The sequence below is a fragment of the Portunus trituberculatus genome, chromosome 27 (genome assembly GCF_017591435.1).
Source record: "Portunus trituberculatus isolate SZX2019 chromosome 27, ASM1759143v1, whole genome shotgun sequence".
Lineage (NCBI taxonomy): Eukaryota > Metazoa > Arthropoda > Malacostraca > Decapoda > Portunidae > Portunus > Portunus trituberculatus.
Genome location: NC_059281.1, coordinates 13,737,402 through 13,762,401, shown reverse-complemented (window position 1 = coordinate 13,762,401; position 25,000 = coordinate 13,737,402). Strand labels below are relative to the sequence as shown.

General features: G+C 48.1%; 3 protein-coding genes across 3 annotated transcripts in view; 1 reads left to right on the top strand and 2 right to left on the bottom strand.

Annotated features, from left to right (window-relative positions):
* Positions 1 to 762, bottom strand: part of LOC123509465 — a 124,871-nt gene extending 124,109 nt beyond the window's left edge. Inside the window, exon 1 of the mRNA XM_045263754.1 lies at positions 499 to 762. Within this exon, the coding sequence (XP_045119689.1) occupies positions 499 to 762 (264 nt within the window). The remainder of the gene's footprint in view (positions 1 to 498) is intronic.
* Positions 763 to 2,392: 1,630 nt separating this feature from the next.
* Positions 2,393 to 25,000, bottom strand: part of LOC123509494 — a 29,438-nt gene continuing 6,830 nt past the window's right edge. Inside the window, 3 exon segments of the mRNA XM_045263806.1 lie at positions 2,393 to 10,157; positions 10,160 to 10,333; positions 10,336 to 12,032. Coding sequence (XP_045119741.1) covers positions 9,457 to 10,157; positions 10,160 to 10,333; positions 10,336 to 11,914 — 2,454 coding nt within the window. The 5' untranslated portion in view covers positions 11,915 to 12,032 and the 3' untranslated portion in view covers positions 2,393 to 9,456.
* LOC123509464 (translation initiation factor IF-2-like) lies at positions 8,454 to 9,415 on the top strand. Its single transcript, XM_045263753.1, has 3 exons — positions 8,454 to 8,610; positions 8,811 to 8,937; positions 9,187 to 9,415. Exons 1-3 carry the CDS (start codon positions 8,454 to 8,456, stop codon positions 9,413 to 9,415), a joined length of 513 nt encoding a protein of 170 aa, XP_045119688.1.

Sequence of the window (25,000 nt, the reverse complement as noted above, 5' to 3'; positions counted from 1 at the left end):
TCTCCTCCCTCCCCACACACTCCTCTACCTCCCACACTCACAGCGGTCACATCTCCACCCGTTCCGCATATGTTAACTGAATTCCACCCACACCTACGTCTCCATAACTATCATAAGGACCTCGCGCCCACACCACCCTCAGGACAGCTCCACCAGGCACGTCCTTCACCGCTGCGGGGTTCCCAAGGTCAACGTGGGTCGGAATTCGAAGCAGGTATTCAGAAACGCTTCGCCATTTCACTTCAGTTATTTTCAGAGGCCATAGAGGTGACTAGTCAGATTCCCACGAGTGTTTATGGTGTTGATAATGTACAAGTCTTCTTAAAACTGTTACTAGAAAAAATAAAAACACATTTCAGAACTTCTTTTTTCAACTAAAGACTCGAGTCAGATGCTTCATGAACCCACAAACCCAAACCACCCCGGGCTACTCCGCTCTCCTCACTTCCTCCCGCGTGTCTTACAAAAAACACAAAAACAAGAGATCGCAGGGCTTACCGTGGTGTGTGCTGGTGTGCTCGGCGTGGCTGGTGCGTAGGAGAGCCCCGTGGTGGTGTTGGATCTGCTGCCACTCGTCAAAACACTCCAATAAAGGTCAACACAATAGGAGCGTGAGAGTAACTGCCACCAGCCGCCCGCCGCCCCGTTTAGGAGGAGAGACTGGCTGGTCGAGGCGCTGGTCACGTGTGCCTCTCCTCGCTTCCCTATTGGTGGACTCCCGCTGGTTGTTTGATGTTGTTTTACTTGGGTCTTTATTTTCATTATTGTTCGCATTTTTTTTTTTTTTTTTTTTTGTGGAATAACGCTCTTAATAATGGCTGTAGATTTGTTGCTGTCTTCTTTATTGTTATGTAGTTGTAAAGAGCACCACTGTCTCTCTCTCTCTCTCTCTCTCTCTCTCTCTCTCTCTCTCTGCCTCGTGTTAACATTTTACTTATCTATTCGTTATTTATTATTTATTCAAGGTTTCGGTGATGTACGCGCTTATCTGTCGGTGTTGAATGAGTGTTAATAAGCTGCTTTATCAATTTTCCTTCTATAATTATGAAGTTACCAGAATTTTTGTTAGCTAGCAATTCCTCTGCCCGGCATCCTCCCTGGCGGTGCGCGGGGAAGATGGCAAGACAGGCACAGGTGTTCAATATTTCCTGGTGCATTAAATTTTCTCACGTTTTCATAATACTCTTGATAATGGTTTTATTTTTTCCCCTCCAGGTGTTTATGAGCGGAATATATTTAATGGATCTTCTTGACACACACGATAGATATCTTAATAGTCTTTTTTTCCCGTCTCTGTTTTTCTTTTTCTCTTTTGCTCTAAGCGAAGAGTATAATGTTAATGATGATTTAACGAGCAGGTTTGATTTATCTCCTGGAGCGTGTGTCGGTAGAGTCTCTTAGAAGTGAAGTAATATTAAATGACAACTATTTCTTACGCACACTGCCTTAAACCATGACTGCTGCACTGCCGCCTCCACTTCCCAGAAGACAGCGAGGGGAGTGCATCTTCCACTGACACCGCAGCTCACCACAGGCACCGTCCTCACCAGTGGCACTCACCCCTTCAGTACTGGGACACATTTTTCAGAATTTTGGATACGATTTTGTTTAGATTAGAGTCTATGGAGATCAGATTAACAGCCAGTCTTTACTATAATGCCCCACATGAGTTTCTGAATGTACAAAATCACCAAATAGTAAGCAGAATATGGAAACGCGTCACGGTACTGAAGGGGTTAATTACCACACCAATTACTTCATTTAACTTAATTTCCCCATAACTAACTCGATGACTCGCCATTATCATCTAGAACTCCTTAACTCACCGTAGCAAACTCAGCCATGTAGCTCATTAACTTCACTTCACACTGGCTGACTAACTAATTCACCATAATGATCTCTTACTCCACTCGCCAAATATTTGAGTGACTAATTCATCGACTCACCATTACTACCTCAGCAGCTACCCGAAGTCACCACACCTCACCACAAGCACAACACCAGAGATCACTGTACATTATTACCCTTGGCCAGCTTCTCCTCTTGCATAAAATAAATAAAATACCACACACCATGAATCACCCCAACACTCAGGTATTCACATCACCACATCACACCAGCATGCCATCACCATTATGTCCATCTTGCTCTCCTGTCACCAACGTCCGTTCACCACCTTCACCACCTGAGTGAGGGCGGGGAGACGTGCAGTGACAGGTAACCAGCCGCCAGGTGTATTACGCTAATAGACACAGCAGGTAATTCTGAGTGTTGACTTCATGAGCCTGCAGGAATTGGGGAAAAAGTGTTGCATGAACCGATAGTGTGTGTGTGTGTGTGTGTGTGTGTGTGCGTGTTTGGAGGGGTTGGAAGGAAATATTCAAACAAGCACTGTGACAAAAATCCCATGTTTATTCAAAATATATTTGGAACTATTCAAAGCTCTAGAGTGATATTTTTTTGTTATTTTTTTTCGTGTCTTACGCGCGGGACAGGTTGGGTACAGTGTCCAACGTCGCAACGGACCGGGAACACTCACGATTTTGGGACATTTCGCCAAATGAAGGGTGGGAACATCCGCCCAACAAAAATCAACACTAATGGTACACTCACGGGGAAACACTCATTAAGCTAAACACGGACAACACTGCTTCCCTCCTCCTCCTCCTCCTCCTCTCCTCCTTCCTTCCTTTCTTTCTTCAGCAGTGTTTACCGCCGCGTCCAAGGCAATTATTACCTACGAACAAAACAACAACACAGATCCATTATTTGTTTTGACTTGAGGAGGCGAATTGAAGGGTATTATCATTATTATCATTACTATGACATTTGTATATTTAGCCTAAGTCTTCCCGATTCCGTCGTCGGCGTGGACTTAAATATTTGTGTTCAGTGAAACACTTTGGGGCGAGGGTCGTACCGTGTGGACGAGCTGCTGGGTTGTCTCCCGCACCAATGGGGAGCTGTGGAGGTGGGGCTGTGTGGGTGAATTTCCATTTTGGTGAGTGAAGGTGGTGTTGGTGGAGGGGCGCGGAGGGAGTGGGGGCGCGCCTGCGTCCCCCCCTCCCTCCTTGCAGGCCCCTTGTCTCTGGTCCACACGGCAGCCACGCACGTTGAGCAAGAACGAGGACCTGAAGCAGCAGTTTTGAGGCTTCGGTACAGCAAGGCGTCAAGGCCACGCCAGGACCAGACGCCACCGTGATAAGACATCAAGTTGCCGCAACTTTAGCTTCGCGCCAAACCAGACTCTCGTGACACACAAGCGAGATCGAAAAGACGATCTTCATGAATGGAGTTATGGCATTTTAGACATGGAACACGCTGGCTGTCAGGCTGAATTTTGCGAAAGTCTGATGGGAGGGGATGAACTGACCCAAAAACTGCTCTTCACGTCTCAGAAGGACGCGCTAGACAATCCTGTCGCAGGGAGCGCCGCACCCCGCCAATTGTCGAGCGCGCCTCAGTGTCACAGTTTGAGAAATAAAGGCCTATGAGAAGTGTACTTAAAATCTGCTCGTAAACATGATATCAGGTGTAAAATATCACCACACAAATAATTTAATTATAAACGGTAATAATAATAAACAGCCACAATGGTAGAACATGTACATTGTATCGTGAAATTGTAAAAATAAAATAGGCAGTAAGTTACAGAGTCCAGCCCGCGCCAGGTCGGGAGGCATCGAGCACCTGAAGTCCAACTCGAGGCAAGAGTGAGGAGGTCTCGACGCGCGGTCCGTGGTTGGTCTTCAACTAAAATATCTCAACCTACACATGCTCCACAGGCCTCGCGGGACAGGACCGACAGTCATCAACATAACAGCACTTAAGAATTCAGGACAAATGTAAGAAGATCCTTGGTAACATTAGTAGAGTTTTGGGGCAAGTGACTTTCGTTCAAAGAATGAAAGAAAACCTAACGTAACAGATCGAAGCTACGTGAAGTGAAACACCTCGGTCGGGCTGGAGCAGTGAAGCAGCGTGGGTTGGGTGTTGGGTGTTGGGCAGGTGGTCTGGAGACGAGGCTTGCTTGATTTTATTACGTGTTTTGTACAACCCATGTCTACCTCGGACTTCTGTGGGTGAGTTATGAACACTGGCGGCGTGACGGCAACCTTCTAAACACCTTACATGACACCCTACAGAAAGGAACGACCGTAACAACTGTAAACGAATAATAAAAAAAACTCCACTTACATTCCGCAGTGTAAAAACTACCCAGATCCATGACACAAACTCAAGCTATGTCTTTTTGGTGTACTTTTAAATGTCAGCACTTTAATGCAAAAATCAGAACTACTGTTGGAAGGCGCTGAAGGGAACACAAAAGGCCGCCCGTCGCGCCGCAGCAGTGCAGGGCCCGGCACGCCCGCCACTCGTCCCGGCCAGCAAGGATCGACAACACCCGACGGCGAGCAAAGGGATTGGTGGTGATGGTGGTGGTGATGGTGAAAATAACGATATATCGAATGAATTTGAGTATTTGGGCACTGAATCTCGTCTCGATGAAGCATTGAAGCAGCTGACATGAAGCTTTGTTTTAACATTATTATCATTATGTATTATTATTATTGTTATTATTATATATTGTCCTTTATTTGCAAGTCTGGTGAATGTACAGCAAATTTTGACCAACAGGAGATTAAGTCCCTCGCAGATGACAGGGTTTGACAAAAATATAATGACCTAAGAGTTAAGAATTTCGTCGTGGTGGAGCAGGTGCGTGCTTAATTAACGGGCTTCGGGGGACAGGTAACACGTATGGTGGTGTTTTTTGAACGTCTAATTATGGAAACTCTTGATCTATATATATATATATATATTTATATATATTTATTTTATTTTATGTATATTATGTACACATATCCTGGGTTTACTAAGGGGGTGGGTGGGTCACTGGCGGCGTTTTGAACTGATTCGAATGAGTGATTACGAACCAACAACTCCCGCTACTGAGATAACGACCCCGCGTTTCCTAACACCAGGGAGATAAAATCTCTGAACAGCCAATGTGTGTGTGTGTGTGTGTGTGTGTTTATGAGTCCCTACATTCACTTGTCGATAACTTTCATAAAGGCTGAAGCACAGTTGTACTGGATTCAAGGGTTTGGGTGCTGGGTCGAGGCCTCGAGACTGATTTAAAGGCCAGACAAGGCGAAGACAATACATAGATTTTTGTCGCGTTAAAATCAATCAATCTTACCGATTAATTATATTTTTTGTGTGTTTTACATCAAGCAAATATGCAAATATATAGTATATGTTTTAGTTCCAAAAGTTCGACATATCACAATCTATTACCCACAAAAGTAACAAAAGGTTCACTACTGCAGCTGTCTCAGAAAAACATTAATTCGGGGCCAAACAGGATTTTAACCATCAGAGTAAGAATATATATAAGAATTTGTTATTTTTGTATGTAAACAAGTGAAGTAACAATCTACACTAACAGCAGCGGACACGAGAAACGCCCGTGACGCGATGAGTCACGCCACACATATTGAGCCTTGTGACAGGTGAGGGAACACAGCTGAGACCGACACACACCCACACCTTCCCTCGAGGTCACGCAACACATTACGCGTCACTGTTTTCAAGTTTGCTTGGTCACCGTCTTCTCGAGTAGAGGCTGGGAGGCAGTGAGGCGGAGACGGAACACCTGAACACGACGAGGAGAAAAACTTACGAAGAGTCACAACCGCTTCAGACGTGGTGCTCGCGCCGCCCGCCCGGAGCGACCCTCGAACTCATGAGGAACAAACAAACAATGAGCTTGACACTCGCATCAGCAGTCAGACTCATCACAGTGACTGCAGGAAGCTGGTGATGTAATGCGGGGAGTTAAACAGGCCAGACATTGAGCAAGTGTACAATGTGCTTCATCAAGTATCTAAAGTACTCTCCTTAGAGCTTAGACTGTAAGGCAAGACAACGCTTCCTTCGCGGCGCCCACCTGCTCTCATGTTATTAGTTTCTACAAAATTTAGAGAACAGAGACTCGGACTTGAGTAATTGGCTTCTGAATGAGTTCGATTCACGTTCCGAGCGCGTGGAGCACCACCAGCACAACCTGCGCTGCGGCGACGCCCGCCGCTCGCCCTCACACTCCTGCGCCTCCCTCGAGACCCTGCCAGGCAGGGCCACGGCGCCGCTCCATCTCGGTGCTTCGAGCCGATGGATGGTACGTCCACTGAACAATGTACACGGGAGGGTTGGCAGGCCTGGACCCGCGAGGAGTGACTGCAGCTTTCGTCTTTTTTCTTCTTTTTTTATGATAAAATACATCAGCACAAGTTGCCATTATGCTGACCTTTCAATGATTACTGCCAATAACAATCACAATAACTGTTTTGCCAATAACAACAACAATTAATACTAATAAGATTGAAATGCTGACACTCATCACTCCCCGAGAGCCAGGACAGCCGCCCTCCGCCTTCTCCCACTGGGCGCTGAGACAAAAAGTGGCGAAGATTACAAATAAAAAGATCACTAGTGGCAAAAAGTGACATTCTGACCAGTTTAAAAATATAGAAAAATGCTGGTTTTCGTAAAAATAGATTAACAAATAACACCTGACGCCTGGAGCAATGAATGACCAAAGAGCGAGCGATGCTTCGGTGACAGACGAGGGTGGAGTGAGGGGTGAGGGGTGACGGGGGAGTGTGGGTGGGGTGAGGAAGGGTGAGTTGGAGCTGGGGGCTGTCAGGAGGCTGTCAGCTATCACAAGTGGAGGAGACTGGAACCGCTGGGCCGGACACGCGCTGGCCAGGAGTGGAGAGAGACACTGATATCTCACCACCACCATCATCATCGCCACGCGCTCCCTCATGGCCGATCCTCCGTCACGCCATCACGTCAGGTCACGCCAACGCTCGTATCCTTACTTATCAGGATTAACTTTTGCATACTGCCAAGATATCACAGCCAGCACGGAACATTCCTGAGGGGAGCGCGGCTACTGGTGGTGGTAGTGGTGGTGGTGGTGGTGGTAGTGGTGGTGGTAGCAGTGAGTCCCCATGACCAGCGGTGCCTACCTCGGCGGCAGAAGACAGTGCTATCCAACGTTTGCTTCTTAGGCCTTTCGCCACACCTCGACCTTAGCCCCTCTAGACCTAAGAGCACCTTGACCTTAACACTTAACTTCTCGCTATGACAAGAATTCATGTCTTTTTCACGGGAGTGTGTATGTTAAAAAAAATAAATAAATAAAAAATCATCATAATAGAAATAAAGAACAGTTAATTATAAAAGTAGTAATTATAATTATAATAATAGTCATAATATGTACAATCCACATAAATAAGTATAACATGTACTTAAGAAAATAAATGTCAAATGAGGCCTAACTAGTAAAGGATTGGCAGGTAATAAGTTACAGGTAACCGGTGAATGACACAGACACGAAGCTTCACGGAACAATGAATATGTACAAATGACAGGCGACGGGCGGAGAGAGAGAGAGAGAGAGAGAGAGAGAGAGAGAGAGAGAGAGAGAGAGAGAGAGAGAGCGCTAATCAGTTAAATAAAAGGAAAAACTGGCCTCGTATTTTGGCACATGCGCAGTGAGTTTGTCAGGGACTGAAGCTAACACAGAACACAATGTTGTCAGGAGGAGGAGGAGGAGGAGGGGGAGGAGGGGGCGACCCTGCGTGAAGCCGGATACTCCGCCCCTCCATCACGCCGCCCCGTGGTGGCCGCGGCTCTGTGGGTCAAGTGTTCACACTCCAATCTTTGTGACGCACACTCCACAATTCGTCAGTCTGGTGTAGAGACAAGAGTCTCTCGGCCAGGAGAATCAGATCGAAAATACATTTTGTTGTGCGTTCATAAAACTCGCGCCTGAGCGGAGGAGTGAGGCGCGGTGCAACACCCGACCCGCCAGGCAGCGGCCGCCAAGGGGGAGTGAGGGAGCGGTGGAGTCAGGCCGCGCAAGAGGGAAGGACTAACGGCCGCCCCTCGAGGGAGTGTGTCCACTTGGGGAAGGATTTTTTAGAAGCTCGTCTTGTCACCTCGTCAACTCATTAATACAATTATTCTTATAAAACAATAATTAAAGTATAAGGTCAAGTTTTCTTACAAAACAAAATATGATCACTTTGTCCAAGAACACAATGTACAATAAATTACAGAGCGAGAGTCTTTCATCGAGGAGCGGAGGGTGAGTTCAGGGTGACTGGAGGCCGCGGCCCCGGTGCGGCGGACGGTCCGCCGGCGTGGTAGTGAGGCGGCCCGGGGAGCGCCGCCCCCGGGCCCAGCGTGCGGCAGCGTGGTGGTCGCGGTGATCTAAGGACGTGACTCAGACGATGTGGAAAAGAAAGACATCAAAATATATTATGGTGAATATCTGGTAGGCAAAGCGCCTCTACCCAGTGACAAGACTCGGCCACCACACTACAGGCGGGAACTGAGGAGAACAGAACGTTTAGGAATATCAACATGACCACCGCTTGATGGTACATAAAGGATGCAACGGCCGGCCCCGCCACGGCGCTGCCCGCAGCGCCCCTGCCCCCCGCCACCGTGTGACTGCCAGCAGCAAGCCAGCGGCCCGCCGTGCTGCAGAACCCGAGCCAGCTGAGGCACGCGCTGCAGCACGGCGCACCGGCGGTCCTGGACGGCTCAAGCCTTACTGACCTACTGGCTCGCTGCTTCACATGCCGAGACGGGAACGCCACACAGCGGGAAGCGGCGAGTGCCGGGGATCAACACCGCAGAGACACCGACCCGCCGCCCGCCGGCTCCGGCGCCCTCCTGCCCAGGGCGCTCACCTTACAATAACGTAATATAACTATTTATTAAATTAGCAGGTACCATAGCTAGACCAGTGGCGCCCTCCCTGCCGGCGGGGGCTCGGCCGCCCGCCAGCGGCACGGCGCCCCTGGAGCATAGGACGCCCGGGCCCGGCGCGCGGCAACACCTTCACACCGAGAGACTGTGTGTGGGGGGTTGATGTGGGGGGCGGAGCAGCAGCCCCGTAATCTTCCTCTTCCACCTGCGACGGGGCTGCTCTAACAGGGGTGGTGTTGCCCCCTTCCCTACCCCCCCAAAGGGCCCACCTCCGGCAGACCCGCCGCCCGAGACGCCCCCGTGGCACACACACGACACAACACGTGACCACTGACACTGAGACACCCGCGTGCTGACACAACACGCTTGCCCGGCCCCGGCCTGCCCCGCCCACAGCCTGCACGGCGAGAGAAGGAGCAGTGCGGGGCCGAGCAGCCGCGCCAGGCAGCCAGGGAGACAGACAGACAGGGACAAACCAGACCCAAGTCGCGCCAGGCGACGGGCTGGCCGTGGCCACGGCAGCGCGGCGGGTCGCCTACGCCACACAAACAACACCAGAACACCTCGCGGGACTCTGGCCTCCCTGCCAAGGAGGGACGACCTCCAGCTGGAGACAAACCTCTAAGAGGCAAAAACACATGGACCAGACATGTCGTGTTTGGCCCTTCAATCTTCTTCCTGTTTTCTGGGCCGCTGGAGCTGCGGCGGCAGCCTTGCCAGCAGGCCCTGACCTGCTATCCCCAGCCCCGCCATGGCACCGGAGGCACTCTGGGCTCCTCCCGTGTGAGGCCCCGGGGAAAGCGGAATTGGGGATCCCTGGGGCGTGTGGACCTGCCCGCCGCCTAAACCTGGGGGGAGATCCAGCAGCGGACCAGGCACGGGGTTCTCCTCCGAGAGGGAGCGAACTGGCAGGCTGGGGCGAGCCACCTCGCCGCCCTCCTCCATGGACGACGACTCGTGCAGCTCGTAGCGGGCGTGTGTCCTCATGTGGCGCGTGATCATATCCCGCCGACACGCCGCGTAGGGGCACTGTGGACACTTGTAGGGCTTCTCCCCGGTGTGTGTTCGCTGGTGGGTGGACAGATGGTCGGAGCGGGAGAAGACTTGGCCACAGATGCGGCAGGTGTAAGGCTTGTGGCCGGTGTGTAGCCGCATGTGTCTGGTGAGCATGTCGGAGCGGGCGAAGGAGCGCTTGCACATGTCACACATGTAGGTCTTGGCGGTGTTGTCCGGCTGCTTGTTCTTGTGACGAGAGGCCATGTGCTTGGCCAGCCGGTCGTGCAGCGAGAACATCTGACCGCAAACCGGACACACGAAGGCCACGTCTGCGCCGGCCGGCATTTCCTCCACCACGGGGGACACCTCAGGTGGTAGCGCAGCGCCACGCTGTCCTTGCCGTACGACGCCACATCGCCCTTCACGATGGGCACCGGCAGCAGCGACTGGGAGGTGGTGCGGTACTCGGGGACTTCGGGGGAGCGGGGAGGAGGAGTGGAGTCTTTGGGCGCCGCCAGCAGCGGGGAGTGAGGGGAGGAGAGGGCACAGTGCCGGGCAGCACCAGGCTGTCCGTGCTGGAGGTGCTGCCGGTCTTGACGCTCCCGGTGGTCTTGACAGACAGGTCCAGCGGGGAGTCTTGCGGCGAGGACTGGTCGGACTCGAGGGATCCGGCCTTGCGAGGAATGTACAGGGGCTGAGGGATGGGGCGGCTGGTGCGTAACACTGATTGGCGGGTGGAGGGCTGCTCGCCGGACGGCCCCGCGGCACTGTGACTGCCGCTGCTCACCCCTCCGGCCTCGCCTTGGCGACCTTTCTGGTCAAACCAAAGCTGAAGATCAGAGTCAGAGTGCGAGCGGCGGCGGTAGAGGTCAGGGAGGTGCACGGTGGGGGGGAAGTAGTGCTCTACGTTGTGGCCGGGTGAGGGGGAGATGGGCGTGTGAGGGGATGTGGGAGTGAGTGGAGATATGGGTGAGTGCGGGAGGCCTGAGGGCCCCAAGCGGTGAGGGTCTCTGCCCGCGAGGGAGCAGAAGTGGCAGGAGCAGGGTGGGTAGTGGGTGAAGGTCTCCCCGGCGTCGCTGCGCACCACGCTCAGCTTGGGCGGGATGCCGCGGATCACGCTGGTGGACGCTGGGACGTCGATGGACGACTGGGACTTTCCGTCCAAATCAAGATCCTCCTCGTCGATGCTGGGGTCCTTGATCCTCAGAGGACTGAAGGACAGCTTCGGGGAGTCCGAGTTGACTCTGGCCAGGGCGGGGGAGTCCCTGGCGTGAGGAGAGTGCGTCGGTGGGCCAGGGGAAAACACCTCTTCGTCTTCCTCGCTGATGGCACGGCACTGGTACCGCTCGCGGTCCACTGAATCAAAGCGAAAAACGTCACTCTGCACTGTGCGAGGAGACCTGACCGCACCGGCGCTGCCACAGCTGCTGCTGGTGCTGCTGCTGGTGCTGCTGCCGCCGCCGGCAACGTCAGCTGACCTATGGACCTGGATGACGCCGGGAGAGCGCTGAGGCCCCTCCTGGGGGTGAACGCTCCCGCCGGCTTCCCCGGGCCCCTCCTTGGGCGACGGCGGCGTGTCCACCTTCATGGCTTCCTCTCCTGACTCATCTTGAACAGTGACTCGTGGACTGAGGCCCGGGCTGACGCCGGGGCTGTGGCCCGGTACCGGGCTGTGGCCTGGCACCGGGCTGTGTCCTGGCACCGGGCTGTGGCCTGGCACTGGGCTGCGACCGGCAATTGGACTGTGGCCGGCAACTGGACTATGGCCAGTAACCGGACTGTGACCGGGCACAGGGCTGAGGCCAGACGCGGGGCTGAGTCCTGGGCTGAGCCCGGCCTCCTCCCCTTGCTCCTGGCCGGGCCCCTGAGATCCATCTTCAGGCTGTCTGCCGAACATGGGCTTTATGTCCGCCTGTGCCGCCTTGGGCACGGGGTCTGGGGGCTTGTCCTGGGGCGGGTTGTCCCTGGGGCAGGACTCCTGGGCGGGCCTGTCGTCGGGGGAGCGTCGCTCGGCCTGCGAGGTCAGCTCCAGCACCACCTGGCTGAGCCGCTTCCTCTTACGCAGAGCGGACGTGTGATCGTGATGGGCAGAACTGGCAGTGATTGCGCCATGCTCGCCGCTGATCATCGTGGGCGTAGGAGAGGGTGGACGTGGGCGCGCCCTCGGGCGGGTGCCGTGGGTGGGACCCGGCTGCCCCCGCCTCGTCTCATCGTCGCGGACGTAAAGCAGCCGGCCAGGGACACTCCTGCAAACAAGAAAAACATATGTAACTATAAAGCAGACACACACCAGGCTCCGCTCAACGCTCCGCCTGCACATCTCCAACTCACCACCACCGCCACACCACGCCCTTGCTTTGCGTCTGCCTCACGTGCCGCCTCCAACAACATCCTCGCTCTCACCACACCACAGATCCCTGCACCCCTACAAACAACTGTACCTTCCCCACCACACACACACACACACACACACACACACACACACACACACACACACACACACACACACACACACACCTGGTGGAAGCCCCACAAGCCGTAACAAACAGGACACACCACACAAACACCTGAGCCATCAAGAAAACTTTGTGGCTGTTGCAAGAGCTTAAAGAAAGCGCTGAGACGGAATGATGACACGGGGCTGCTGACGGCGGTGACGGCGGCGTTGGAGGTGATAGTAGTAGTAGTAGTAGTAGTAGTAGTAGTAATAGTAGTAGTAGTAGTAGTAGTAGTAGTAGTAGTAGTAGTAGTAGTAGTAGTAGTAGTAGTATGGTACTTTTCATTGGTTCTAGGGCTGATATTCCGAATCTCGTCAGTACACACACACACACACACACACACACTAAGGACGACCCGCTGCCTCCCTCACCGCCTCCTGCACGGGGCGTCCTGCGGGAGTCCTCAGCGGCCCCACAGGTGAGCCGGGACGAGGCAGGGACGTTCCCCAGCACACCTGGCCAATGCTGTTTAATTTGACTACTTTTTTATATATATTTTTTAAGTGGGTGGGCATATCTGTGGTGCGTCGAGTGCGTGGCCTTGTGTGTGTGTGTGTGTGTGTGTGTGTGTGTGTGTGTGTGTGTGTGTGTGTGTGTGTGTGTGTGTGTGTGTGTGTGTGTTATCTTTAATTTGTGGCGTAACGGACGAGTGTGTTTGTCTAAGGTTTAATTAATTAATTTATTTATTTATCTATTATTTATTTTTTGTTCTCCATTAAGCTAGTTGGTTCATTGCTTTTTGTCATAATCTATTTATTTAATCATTTAGCAGTTTAGTATTTAATTCTCTCTCTCTCTCTCTCTCTCTCTCTCTCTCTCTCTCTCTCGCACCACTACTAACAACAACAAATTAACAACAAACATTCACAGTCACACACACACACACACACACACACACACACACACACGGCAGCCCAGCAGAGATAGCCGCGGCTGGTGTGGTGACGTGAGTGTGTGGGCGTGAGACACTCTGCCTTCCCATTGGTCCACACTCTGACGCACCCTGTGACGTCACGCGCGTGGAGACAACACATCACCCAGCCAGCAAAAGAGAGAGAGAGAGAGAGAGAGAGAGAGAGAGAGAGAGAGAGAGAGAGAGAGAGAGTTTGGCAATCTATAAATGATTCTAGTTTCAGGACAATGTATTTTCTAGTTTTCCTCCTTTTCCCTCCTCCTCCTCCTCCTCCTCCTCCTCCTCCTCCTCCTCCTCATCTCACTCCGCCCCTCCTGTCTGGTTTTCCCTCCGTTCTCTTTCCCCTCTTTTCACACATCCCGGTACAGACTCAATGTCCCCTCCCCTCCTCCCCTCCCCTTCCCTTCCCCTCTTCTCCCCATCACTCGCCAAAACCTTCCCCTTTGATCCCTATCACCTCTTGCCTTGTTTCCCTTACCTTCCCCTCACAGTTTCCCCTTACCTAGGTACTCATCTCTCCCCTTTTCCTCTCCCCATTCCCCTCTTACCCTATGACCACACCCCTCGGTACTTACTACTGTCCCCTCTCCCCTCTCTCCCTTTCCCCTCACTCATCACGTACTAGCATTGTCTTCCCCCTCAGTTTCCCTCACTTTATCCCCTGTAGTACCAGTTGCTCCTCCCCTTTCCCTCCCATGCCAGTACAAGCGACTCCCCTTTCTCCACTCCCTCTCCCCTCTCTCCCTCCCCTCATCACCCCCCAGCCAAAGCCAGCTGTTCTGTGAAATCTGACGAATATTGATTAAAATGTATTAAGTTGTAGAACGCCATTACTACTCTCCTCCTCCTCCTCCTCCTCCTCCTCCTCTTCTTCCTCTTCCCAGTATCGTCCATCCTCCGTACCAGTATTTACCAGTAAGAACGGACACACACACACACACACACACACACACACACACACACACACACACACACACACGGTGACAAGTAATGAAAAACAATTTGTCTCTTAATGCCCAAAACAGGTGACTTAGGGACCCAGGTGTGGCGCGAAAGAGAGAGAGAGAGAGAGAGAGAGAGAGAGAGAGAGAGAAATAGAGAGAGAGAGAGAGATAGCAGGTGAAGAGTATCCGTTAATAATGATAAGAGTAAAGTAGAAAGAGTGTTTCAAGTGTGTGTGTGTGTGTGTGTGTGTGTGTGTGTGTGTGTGTGTGTGTGTGGTGTGTGTGTCTCTCTCTCTCTCTCTCTCTCTCTCTCTCTCTCTCTCTCTCTCTCTCTCTCTCATAGTAGTAATGATCGAGACTGCCAGTGACGTCACAGCTTACGTCACAGCCCCTCACCACACCAAACCTGCCCCCCTCCCCCTCACCCTCACCATCCTTACTCCTAACCTTCTCTCTCTCTCTCTCTCTCTCTCTCTCTCTCTCTCTCTCTCTCTCTCTCTCTCTCTCTCTCTCTCTCCTTCCCTTATTGTTAAGCTATGTTATGTTAAGATTAGGTTAGGTTAGGTTAAGTTAGATTGCGTGACATTTGTTATATTAAATTGGATGACATTTTTTTTCTCTCCACCTCCTCAAACTTTTTCCTCCATATCTCCCTCCAATTCTTTCCTCCACATTTCTCGCTCCACACAAAGTTTCCTCCAGAATAAAGACGAGACCACGGAGATACAATGTAGGTGGTGGAAGGGATAACAAAGTTGGAGGAGGAGGAGGAGGAGGAGGAGGAGGAGGAGGAGGAGGAGGAGGAGGAGGAGGAGGCGGAGGCGGAGGCGGAGGCGGAGGCGGAGGAGGAGGAGGAACGAAGGAGAAGGAGAAGAGAAAGGAGAAGAAGAGGGAGAGGGAGAGGGAGAGGGAGAAGAAGAACGAGAAGGAGAAGGAGAAAGAGAAAGAGAAAGAGAAGAAGGAGGAGGAGGAGGAAGAAAGAACAGGAAGAACAGAGAGAAGAGAGAGAGAGAGAGAGAGAGAGAGAGAGAGAGAGAGAGAGAGAGAGAGAGAGAGAGAGAGAGAGTACAATGCATAATTAAAATCAACCTAAATATTCTATCATCAGTAATCACAGGTGTGCTTTAAAAAGGTAATTGAATTCTTGACCAGCTAGGGGCGATCGCGTGTGCACAAGACAACTTAAAGGGTTGAAACTCCACACGGACAGATAATTGATAAAGACAAAAAAAAAAAAAAAGACAAAAAGAAAAGAACACATCTAAGATTTCTTTTCCCAAGGTGTGATGTATAAAAAGATAATAACACAAAGCTTTGGTGATTAGCCTTGATTATCACCTGCTTGATAATGGATGCGGGTACTAATTGGCAGGTGAGGGAAGCAGCAGCACAGGTGAGATGATAGGAGAGGGAGAGGAGAGAAGGGAGAGGAGGGAGAGGAGGGAGAGCCGGTGATAAAAATATGATGAGAGAGAGAGAGAGAGAGAGAGAGAGAGAGAGAGAGAGAGAGAGAGAGAGAGAGAGAGAGAGAGAGAGAGAGAGAGAGAGAGAGAGAGAGAGAGAGAGAGGTGAAATGTAAAAAGAAAGAATAGGAGAGATGGAAAGAAAAGTAAGAAGAGAATGAGGAGATGGAGAAGAAGAGGAGGGAGGAAGATTAAAGAAGAGAGGCGAGGAGAGAAAAAAAAATATGAACAGGAAGAAAGAAGAACTGGAGAAATAACGGAGAGGAAGAGATAGAGGAAAGAAAACTAATGAATAAAGCCAAATAAAGATAGGAAGAGCGGAGAAAAATGGAGAGGACGCGGATACGGAGGAAACATAAAGGGAAAAAAATGAGAACCAAAGAGAGAATAAGGAAAATCTTGAAGAGAAAAGAAGGAAGGGGAAAAATAAGACAGGAAGGGGAGAGGTAGTGAGGGATGAGGAGATGGTGAGAGGGGAGAGGTAGGGGGAAACAGGGGAGAGGTAGGGTGAAGGAGGGGAGGGAGGGAAGTGGAGGGGGAGGTCATCTTCACCCTACCTGTCACACCCCCCCCCTTACCGGTAACCAAGGTGATTATCTCAGGTAGGATGATGGTGACTGGTGCGTCTCTCTCTCTCTCTCTCTCTCTCTCTCTCTCTCTCTCTCTCTCTCTCTCTCTCTGATCATGCTATCGTTTATTTTCCTAGCCCACATGACCACACACACACACACACACACACACACACACACACACACACACACACACACACACACCTGGACTTTCTTCCTTCACCTCCCTCGTCCACCATTACTTCTAATAAACACCTGTCGACTAAAGCACACAGGTAAGCACTTAATTACCCCTTCACTCACCCATTGCTTGACACCATTACCACACACACACACACAGTCTCCCCTCCTTTTTAAATATACAGCTTCCTTTTTCCTCCTCACAGGAAAAAACAAATGGAGTTAGAGAAAAGAGAGTGCAATTGAGGAAGGAGAAAAGAGGAAAGGTAAACTGAGACAAAAAGAGAAGGGAAAATTGAATGAGGAAATAAATGAAAGAGGAAGAATAAGAGGTAGATAAGATACGAAAGGAAGGAGAGAGAGAGATAAGAGAGAGAGAGAGAGAGAGAGAGAGAGAGAGAGAGAGAGAGAGAGAGAGAGAGAGAGAGAGAGAGAGAGAGAGAGAGAGAGAGAGAGAGAGAGAGAGAGAAGATGGACGAAGGAAAGGAATGGAGGAAGGAGAGAAAGGAAGAAAAGCACGTACAGAGAGGCAGGGAAGAGATGCCTAGTGTGTGGGGGGGAGGGGGGAGGAAAAAGGCGAGTTTTCGAGAGGCGCTGAGATGACACGACGGCGAAATCTCCAGGAAATTATGTCAATATTTATGAAGCGTTCCTCTTTACTCCTCTCTCACTCCCAAAAAGACTGCTTGGCGTGACGAGGAGGAGGAGGAGGAGGAGGAGGGAGAGAAATTCGTCCACTATGATCTGTTCTGTTATACTCGAATGATTCTTATTAAATCGATGTTTCATAATTGATAGGACGATTCTCACACCTGGACCTGAACGAACACTTGTGGGAATGTGTGTGTGTGTGTGTGTGTGTGTGTGTGTGTGTGTGTGTGTGTGTGTGTGTGTGTGTGTGTGTGGTTATCTGCATATTCTCTCTCTCTCTCTCTCTCTCTCTCTCTCTCTCTCTCTCTCTCTACCGCAGCTGTCACTACTCTATGGTATGGCTTGAGGTCTCTGTGGTTGTGGTGGTGGTGATGGTGGTGGAGGTGGAAGACCGCACCCAGACCGCCGCCCCCGCCCACATGACGCCTAGAGTGGATGTGTGTGGGCGGAAGCAGAGAGGAGGAAGAGGAGGAGGCAGAGGAGGAGGAGGAGGAAGTCGACTATAATATTGATGATGTGAGTGATGACCATAATGAACACAACAACAACAACAACAACAATAATAACAACAACACTTCGGGTAATACAAACTTCTATTAATGAGATACAGTGAAGAAGAAGAAGAAGAAGAAGAAGAAGAAGAAGAAGAAGAAGAAGAAGAAGAGGAAGAAGATCATGAATAAGCACGCTGGAGACAAAACAAAAGGAGGAGGAGGAGGAGGAGGAGGAGGAGGAGGAGGAGGAGGAGGAGGAGGAGGAGGAGGAGAAGGAGGAGCAGGAAGCTTACCTGTCTCATAATACCTGTACTCCGAGCCATAAAACACACAGGTAACCCCAAACACCTCGCAACACCTGTACTCTCTCTCATTAACATCCCCTCCCCTCACCTCCTTTCCCTCACCCCTTCCCCACTTCCTTCCCCTTGGCACCTCAGACATCCAGCAAAAACAAGAGTCATAGAGGAGAAAGAGAGGGGGAGCGAGGGGAAAAGAGAGAGAGAGGGGAAAGAAGGGAGGCAAAAAGACCATTCCCTTTAGTGTGTGATCTTGGCATTATGAACGAGGGCAGGTGTGGCTGGAGGTGTGTGGCGCTGCTCAGGTGAGTACTCTAGACATCTGTTGCGTCACCTGAAACTTGATGATGTCACTGACTTTGGGTGTACATGTGATCTCTCTCTCTCTCTCTCTCTCTCTCTCTCTCTCTCTCTCTCTCTCTAAGAAATTTTCAACGTAGAATCAACACAACTTGTTTATCTGAGCCATGAATAGCGAGAGAGCAAGAGCGAGAGAGAGAGAGAGAGAGAGAGAGAGAGAGAGAGAGAGAGAGAGAGAGAGAGAGAGAGAGAGAGAGAGAGAGAGAGAGAGAGAGAGAGAGAGATCAAAGGAAGAGAAGATAAAACTGAAAAGAATAAAAATAGAGAGGAAGAGATAAGAATATAGGAGTGATGATAGAAAAGAAGAGAAAAAGAGAAAGAAAGAAATGAGAGAGAAGGAAGGAATAAATAGAACGACCAAATAAAAAGATGAGAGAGAGAGAGAGAGAGAGAGAGAGAGAGAGAGAGAGAGAGAGAGAGAGAGAGATAATAGCTAATAAAAGGTATGAAGCAAACAAAAATAATTCTAATTAGGCAGATTTCCTCTTTCATCTTCCTTACCACCACCACCACCACCACCACCACCCACCACCACCTTCCTAAGCACTAATTAAAAGAAAAACACTAAAAAGGAAGAACCAGAAATAAACACAGAACACAAGAAAGGACGAAAAAAGAGAAAGATAACGATCGGGACAGAAATGGGTGAAAAGAATCATAACACAGAGAGGCGTAAATAGAAGCAGCGTGTGGCCATTTATAAACGACCACAACATCTTAAGGCTTTACTGGAGCTCTTGGTTATAAGGGAAGTGAGGAACATCTTATAGTAGAGTGTGACAAGTACAGAAAGCAAAGAAAAGCTCTGGACACTCAGGTAGCAAATATCACAGGTAGGGAAGGATAGGAGGGAAGAAAAGAGGGGGGAAGACAGAGGGATCAGAACAGTACTAGGACTGATAGGAAACACAGTCAATGATCATAGAATAGTGAACGACATGAGAATATTTTTATTTGAGAGTTGGTCATTATGGAACCAAATTTGCAGACAGTGAAAGGAGAGAGACTTAAGAAGCGATTCCAAGCGGCACAGGTCCAAAGAAGAAGAAGAAGAAGAAGAAGAAGAAGAAGAAGAAGAAGAAGAAGAAGAAGAAGAAGAAGAAGGAAACAATAAGTGAATGTTTAAAAGAGAAGTAAACAGGTAAGAAATGCAGGTGGGATAAATAAACAAGAAATAAGGAGAAAGATATGATGGAAGTAGCGAGAAGAGAAGATAAGGGAGGGTAAATAAATGTAGCAGGCAAATAAGAGGAAAGTCAGAAAGAGGTGACTTGTAAGGAAGATAAAGGAGAAAAGGAAGAAGAGGAAGAAGAGAAAGAAGAAGAAGAACAACAACAACAACAACAACAAGACGAAAGAGGCAATAACTTGTAAGAGAGATGAAAGAGACGATTGAAATATAAATAAACGGTGTAACTGGAACGAATATTAATAAAAAAAGAGTTAGCATTACTATTTATTTGTGTAGTTGAGAAAATGACGAGGAGGAGGAGGAGGAGGAGGAGGAGGAGGAGAAGGAGAAGAAGAACAGGAGGAGGAGGAGGAGGAGGAGGAAAAGGAGGAGGAGGAGGAGGAGGAGAAGGAAAAGAAGAAAAAGAAGAACAAGAACAGGAGGAGGAAAACAACAACGACAAAAAAACAACAACAACAACAACAAAGGCAATAAAAAGGAATTAAGTAACTCGTTTAATAGAAGAGCGAGAGTACCTAACTACATACCCCCCACCCCCACCACCAGACCCCTTCACCTGTCATCGTAAAGTCCCAGGTGCACACAGGTGGGAGGTGAGCTAATTAACGGGACAATGTGTGGTTTTATGGGTTGCCTCGTCTCGCCCTAAAGTTTAGGTATAGTTTGGCGTCCTGGCAACACTTGGAACCGTGCGTGTGTGTGTGTGTGTGTGAGGAAGGTGATTTTATGAAGGGGAAAAAATAGATGAGGAATGGGAGGAAGGGCAGGGAAATGTAAATAATAATGGGTGTGTTCTGTTGAGTATAGGCAGTTTGGGGTCCTGGCAACACTTGGAACCGTGAGTGTGTGTGTGTGTGTGAGAGGAAGCTGATTTTTATGAAGGGGGAAAAATAGATGAGGAATGGGAGGGAGGGCTGGGAAATGTAATAATAATAATAATAATAATAATAATAATAATAATAATAATAATAATAATAATAATGGGTGTGTGTGTTGTTGGGTATGGGTTCACAATATTTTTTTTCATCTTTATTATTTTGTCTTATAATTTTCTTCATCGTTAGCGAACCGTGCTTGAGTGAGTCTGGGGGAAGCTGATTTCTGTGAAGGGGGAAAATTTGATTACCAAGGAGGAGGGAAAGCTAGGAAAAGTTTAAGATCATGTGTTTTTTTCCTATCTTATCTTCGTTTTTCTTCATCATATGCAAAAAGAGGGAGAAATTGATCACGAGAGATGGGGAGAAGGGGAAAATAGATTACGAATGGGGGGAAAACTAGAAAATGTAAAGAAGAATGGGTGTTTTCTTTTCTCTTATCTTCGTTTTTTATATTTTTATTATAAGCAGAAAAAGGAGGAAAAATAACTTACGAAGGGGAAAGCAGAAAATGTGAATAATAATGGGCGTGTGTGTTGTTGCGGGGGGCGGGGAGAGGGGTTCACAATTGGTGCTTTCTATCTGTCTTATCTCCTTTTTTTTTTTTTTCTTTATTGTAAGCAAAAAAAAAAAAAAAAAAGTAAAATATTGAGCTTTAAAATGGTTGGCTTATCAATTTTTTTCATTCATTACATCTTCTTTTGCTTCCTTCATTGTAACAGTACGAGTTTTATAATGCTTGGGTTGTATATTTCATTCTTCATTATATCTTCCCTTTGCTTCCTTCATTGTATTTCTAAGAGGCGTGTGTGTGAGTCTAGGGATGATTTAGTACATGATGGTGTCAGTAAACAAAGTAAACAATGAGTATTACTGTATGTTTTATAATGGAAGAGTTGTTCATTCATTATTCTTCATTATCTTTCCTTTGTTTTCATTGTAGCTGTGAGAAGCGTGAGTGAGTGAGTCAGGGATGAGTAACATGATGGTGACTGAAATCTTGAGGGTGGAAATTTAAAGCAGTACCCAAAGTGTTGTTGTTGTTTTGTTTTCTATTTTTTTTTTTTTTTTTTTTGTCTTCATTCTAATCGTTTTTTTTTTTTTATTATATTTCAACTTAATTCTAATTCTCCATTTTGTTTTGGCTTCATTCTAGTCGAGTCCTTTTTTTTCATTATATTTCACCTTAATTTTAATTGCTAAGTTTATTTTCTTTTTCTTTGATTTATTGTCAGCTTCATTCTTAGTGTTGTTTCTTTTCTTTCATTTTGTTTCAGCTTCATTCTAATTGTTCAGTTTTTTTCATTATATTTCACTCTAATTGTTCAGTTTTTTTTTTTCATAATGTTTCAGCTTCATTATTGAGTTTCTTTTCTTTTCGTTTCGATTCACCTACATTCGAATTGTTGAGTTGTTGTTTTTTTTCATTATATTTCAGCTTCATTCTCATTGAGCTTCTTTCTTCCATAATGTTTCAGCTTCATTCTAATTGCCGAGTCTCTATCCTTCATTATATTTCAGCTTTGTTCTCTTCCTTGTAATTTAGTGAGAGCATAAACGTAACAGAGCGGATCTCGGAACGAATTTCACTGCGCTGATCAAAGAAATAAGAGAAGTAAACAAGAACTTGAGTGTAGAATTTGATAATGGTTAACTTCATTCCATCTTACCTTTTCTTATTGTTTTCATTTTAGTCTAGACATAATAAAAGGTTGAATTTTATGACGGTGAATGAAAACAATGAAGGTAAACAAGAAGTACTGTCTGTGTGTGTGTGTGTGTGTGTGTGTGTGTGTGTGTGTGTGTGTGTGTGTGTGTGTGTGTGTGTGTGTGTGTGTGTGTGTGTGTGTGTGTGTGTGTGTAGCGGGTGACTTCACTACATCTACTTTTGTTCTCTTGCTTGTAACTAACAGGGACATTGCGAGACTCCTTAAAATTATTGCGCGAGTCTTCAGGGGGGGAGGACAATTTTATGACGCCTAAAAACAGCGAAGGTTGACAAGAAGCACTGGTGTTCCGCAAGTCTGTTTTCTTTACTGCTACTATTTCTATTTCGTTCATTTGTACAGAGGTGCGATAAATTCCACCTCTTTCATTCACCACTGTCATGATTATAGTTCGCTTTATCACTGGTGTTGTTTGTGTAAAGGCATCCCAGGTCTTTCTTACAGTGAGTCTTCCTAATTTAGTGATTCATTAGTGAGATTTGGAAGATTAGATTGTGGATGATGAAAATAAATTGATATGTTTAGTAAAGGAATTTCCACGTGTAGGTCTCATGGCTTCTCGCAGCTTCCTCCGTGTTCTTATGGTCTAGAGGTGCGTCCTCAATACCTACGCTGATGTGGAACTGTTGCCTGTGACTTTGACCATGACGTATGAGATTCAGGGTCGTATTCAGAAACGCTTTGTTCTCTCACCACCTCCATTTTCCAAGGCCATAGAGATTACTGTCGGGATCTTCATGAGTGTTTCCCCCAGTTGAAAATGTAGAAATCTTGTCACTCTGCCGCTACAACAGTAAAACACCTTAAAAAACTCGTGTAAATTGAGAATACGAGCCTCAGGAGCACGGTTATCTTCCTTCAGTCATACACTACGTTATACCTGTTCTTGTAATTTGGACTCTATCTATCATCTCTCTTTATGCACCTAACCTAACCTTTACCTTAACCTTACCTACCCTACCCTGCCTTAAACCATAACTATTACCTTAACCTATCCATAACCTAACCTTATCCTTAACTTATCCTACCTTTCTACCTACCTACCAATATACTAATTCGTCCATCTATCCATTTCTCCATTTTCACTGCTTCTATTTGCACTCAGGCGCAGCGCAACACCTTTAACGCCTTCATTACCATATTTATATTTATTCCGCTTACCATTTGGCGATTTTATACTGCTTCAGATACTTATGTTGGGATTGAAATAGTGAAGACTTTGGCCATTAATCTTCTGACCTCCATAGACCCTTCCTAAAGTCAATAAAATCGTCTAAGCATACCCAAACTCATGGTAAAAAAGCGTCCACAGTACTGAAGGAGTTACCAGCAAAAATGAGCGGTGTAGCAATCAGAAGGTTGGTTTGTATCTAGTTTTATTCTGAACCAATAAGATGATGAAGGTTTTACAATGCAACAAGTGTTATAGCGGTATTAGTAATGAGAGGTAAAGGCGACACATCAGATTACACTCGGGAGGAAAAAAAGTGACCATGCAACTTTTGTGCCTCGTGTTTCTCTTGCCTAAATAAAATGATCCGGTTCCTGAGAGGCGAAATATTGGCATGAAAACTAAATTCCCTCTTGTGTTATGCATCGGTTGTAAATTAATGTTTAAATGTTCTTTATTTCGCAATCGACAAAGAAGGTTTTTATTTAAGACACACACACACACACACACACACACACACACACACACACACACACACACACACACACACAGTATCCTCTTGTCATGTTGTCTTATCTGATCTGGTAACAACTGTGTCTGGGTATTTCCTCTCAATCTCTATTCCAGATCATTGAAGGAGAGGATAAGTACAAGAAATCTCCAGACAAACAGACAGACAGACAGACAGACAGACAGACAGACAGACAGACAAACAGACAAAAAGCCGCATCCTAAACCTGGAGGCGTGTCAATAACAATTACAAGAGTCACTGCTCAAAATAACGCAGCGAGAGGGAGAACGGGCGTGTCATGACCCCTCGCTCCCCCTCCTTCCTCTGCCAACCTCCGCCCACACACGCCGAGCCACTCATCCAGGGAACGCCCCCGTCACACTCGCGTCCCACACACACACACACACACACACGGACACAGCATCTCCACGCCCACAGACCTTCATCTTCAATACACATGTTTTACTTCTCCTCCCACGCAAACGTACCCTCCCTCCTCCTCCTCCTCGTCCTTCCTCCTTCTCTCCTCACACCCACGCTTCTTTCCGCCAGATTGCTCCCCGCCCGGCAACAGATTGAAAAGAGGCCACTGCGATGAAGTAAGGTTAGCATCTAGAGCAGTTACCCTCCAGACATCCATTATCTTCTTAACCCCTTCAGTGCCATGACACGTCTTCATATTCATTTTGCTTACTGTTAGGTGACTTTATACAGCTTCAGAAACTTATGTGGGGGATTGAAATAGTGAAGACCCTGGCCATTAATCTTCTGACCTCCATGGACCCTTCCTAATGTCAATGAAATGGTCGAATCACACCCAAAACTTGTGGTAGAAATGTGTCCCAGTACTAAAGGGGTTCACGTCACCTATTTCTTACTCCAAATCCACGCTTCTCTCCCTTTTGGCCTCTAAATTACCTGTGTCTATATCTCATGCCTTGCTATTCATGTTTTTTGGTGTAAGAATCTCCCATCGTGTGTCAATCCTGGTGTATTTGCGTAGGAATGTTACAATACGTGGGCGGGAGCAAACGTTTCTCAGCCTTAAGCAAGTACTGGCCCATTTTCTATGTGGACCCAGCGCGATACGGAGAACGGAACTGCTGCAGGTTTGAAGGGAGACTGCAGCGTGTGTGGGCGGGTGGCGGATGTGTGTTACTTATTTACTTATTTCAGTGCTGGGGGAGAGGATCTGTTGGGGTGATGTCTGTAAGGGGAATAGGAGCAGGGGAGGTTTAGTTATGTAGCGAAGGATCAAAGAGGAGGAGGAGAAGGAGGAAAAGGAGGAAGAGAAGAAGGATGTAATTAATGTGAAGTGTGGCGAGAGGTGAAGCGTAACACTGAAAACTGATTACCTAACACACAC

Excerpts from the sequence above, each read along its gene's own strand:
- LOC123509464 (XM_045263753.1), top strand. The coding sequence starts at position 8,454 with ATGGTACATAAAGGATGCAACGGCCGGCCCCGCCACGGCGCTGCCCGC. Across the intron at positions 8,611-8,810 it reads TGCAGCACGGCGCACCGGCG|GTACCATAGCTAGACCAGTG; the intron begins GTCCTGGACGGC and ends TTAAATTAGCAG. Across the intron at positions 8,938-9,186 it reads CACCTTCACACCGAGAGACT|CCTGCACGGCGAGAGAAGGA; the intron begins GTGTGTGGGGGG and ends CCCCGCCCACAG.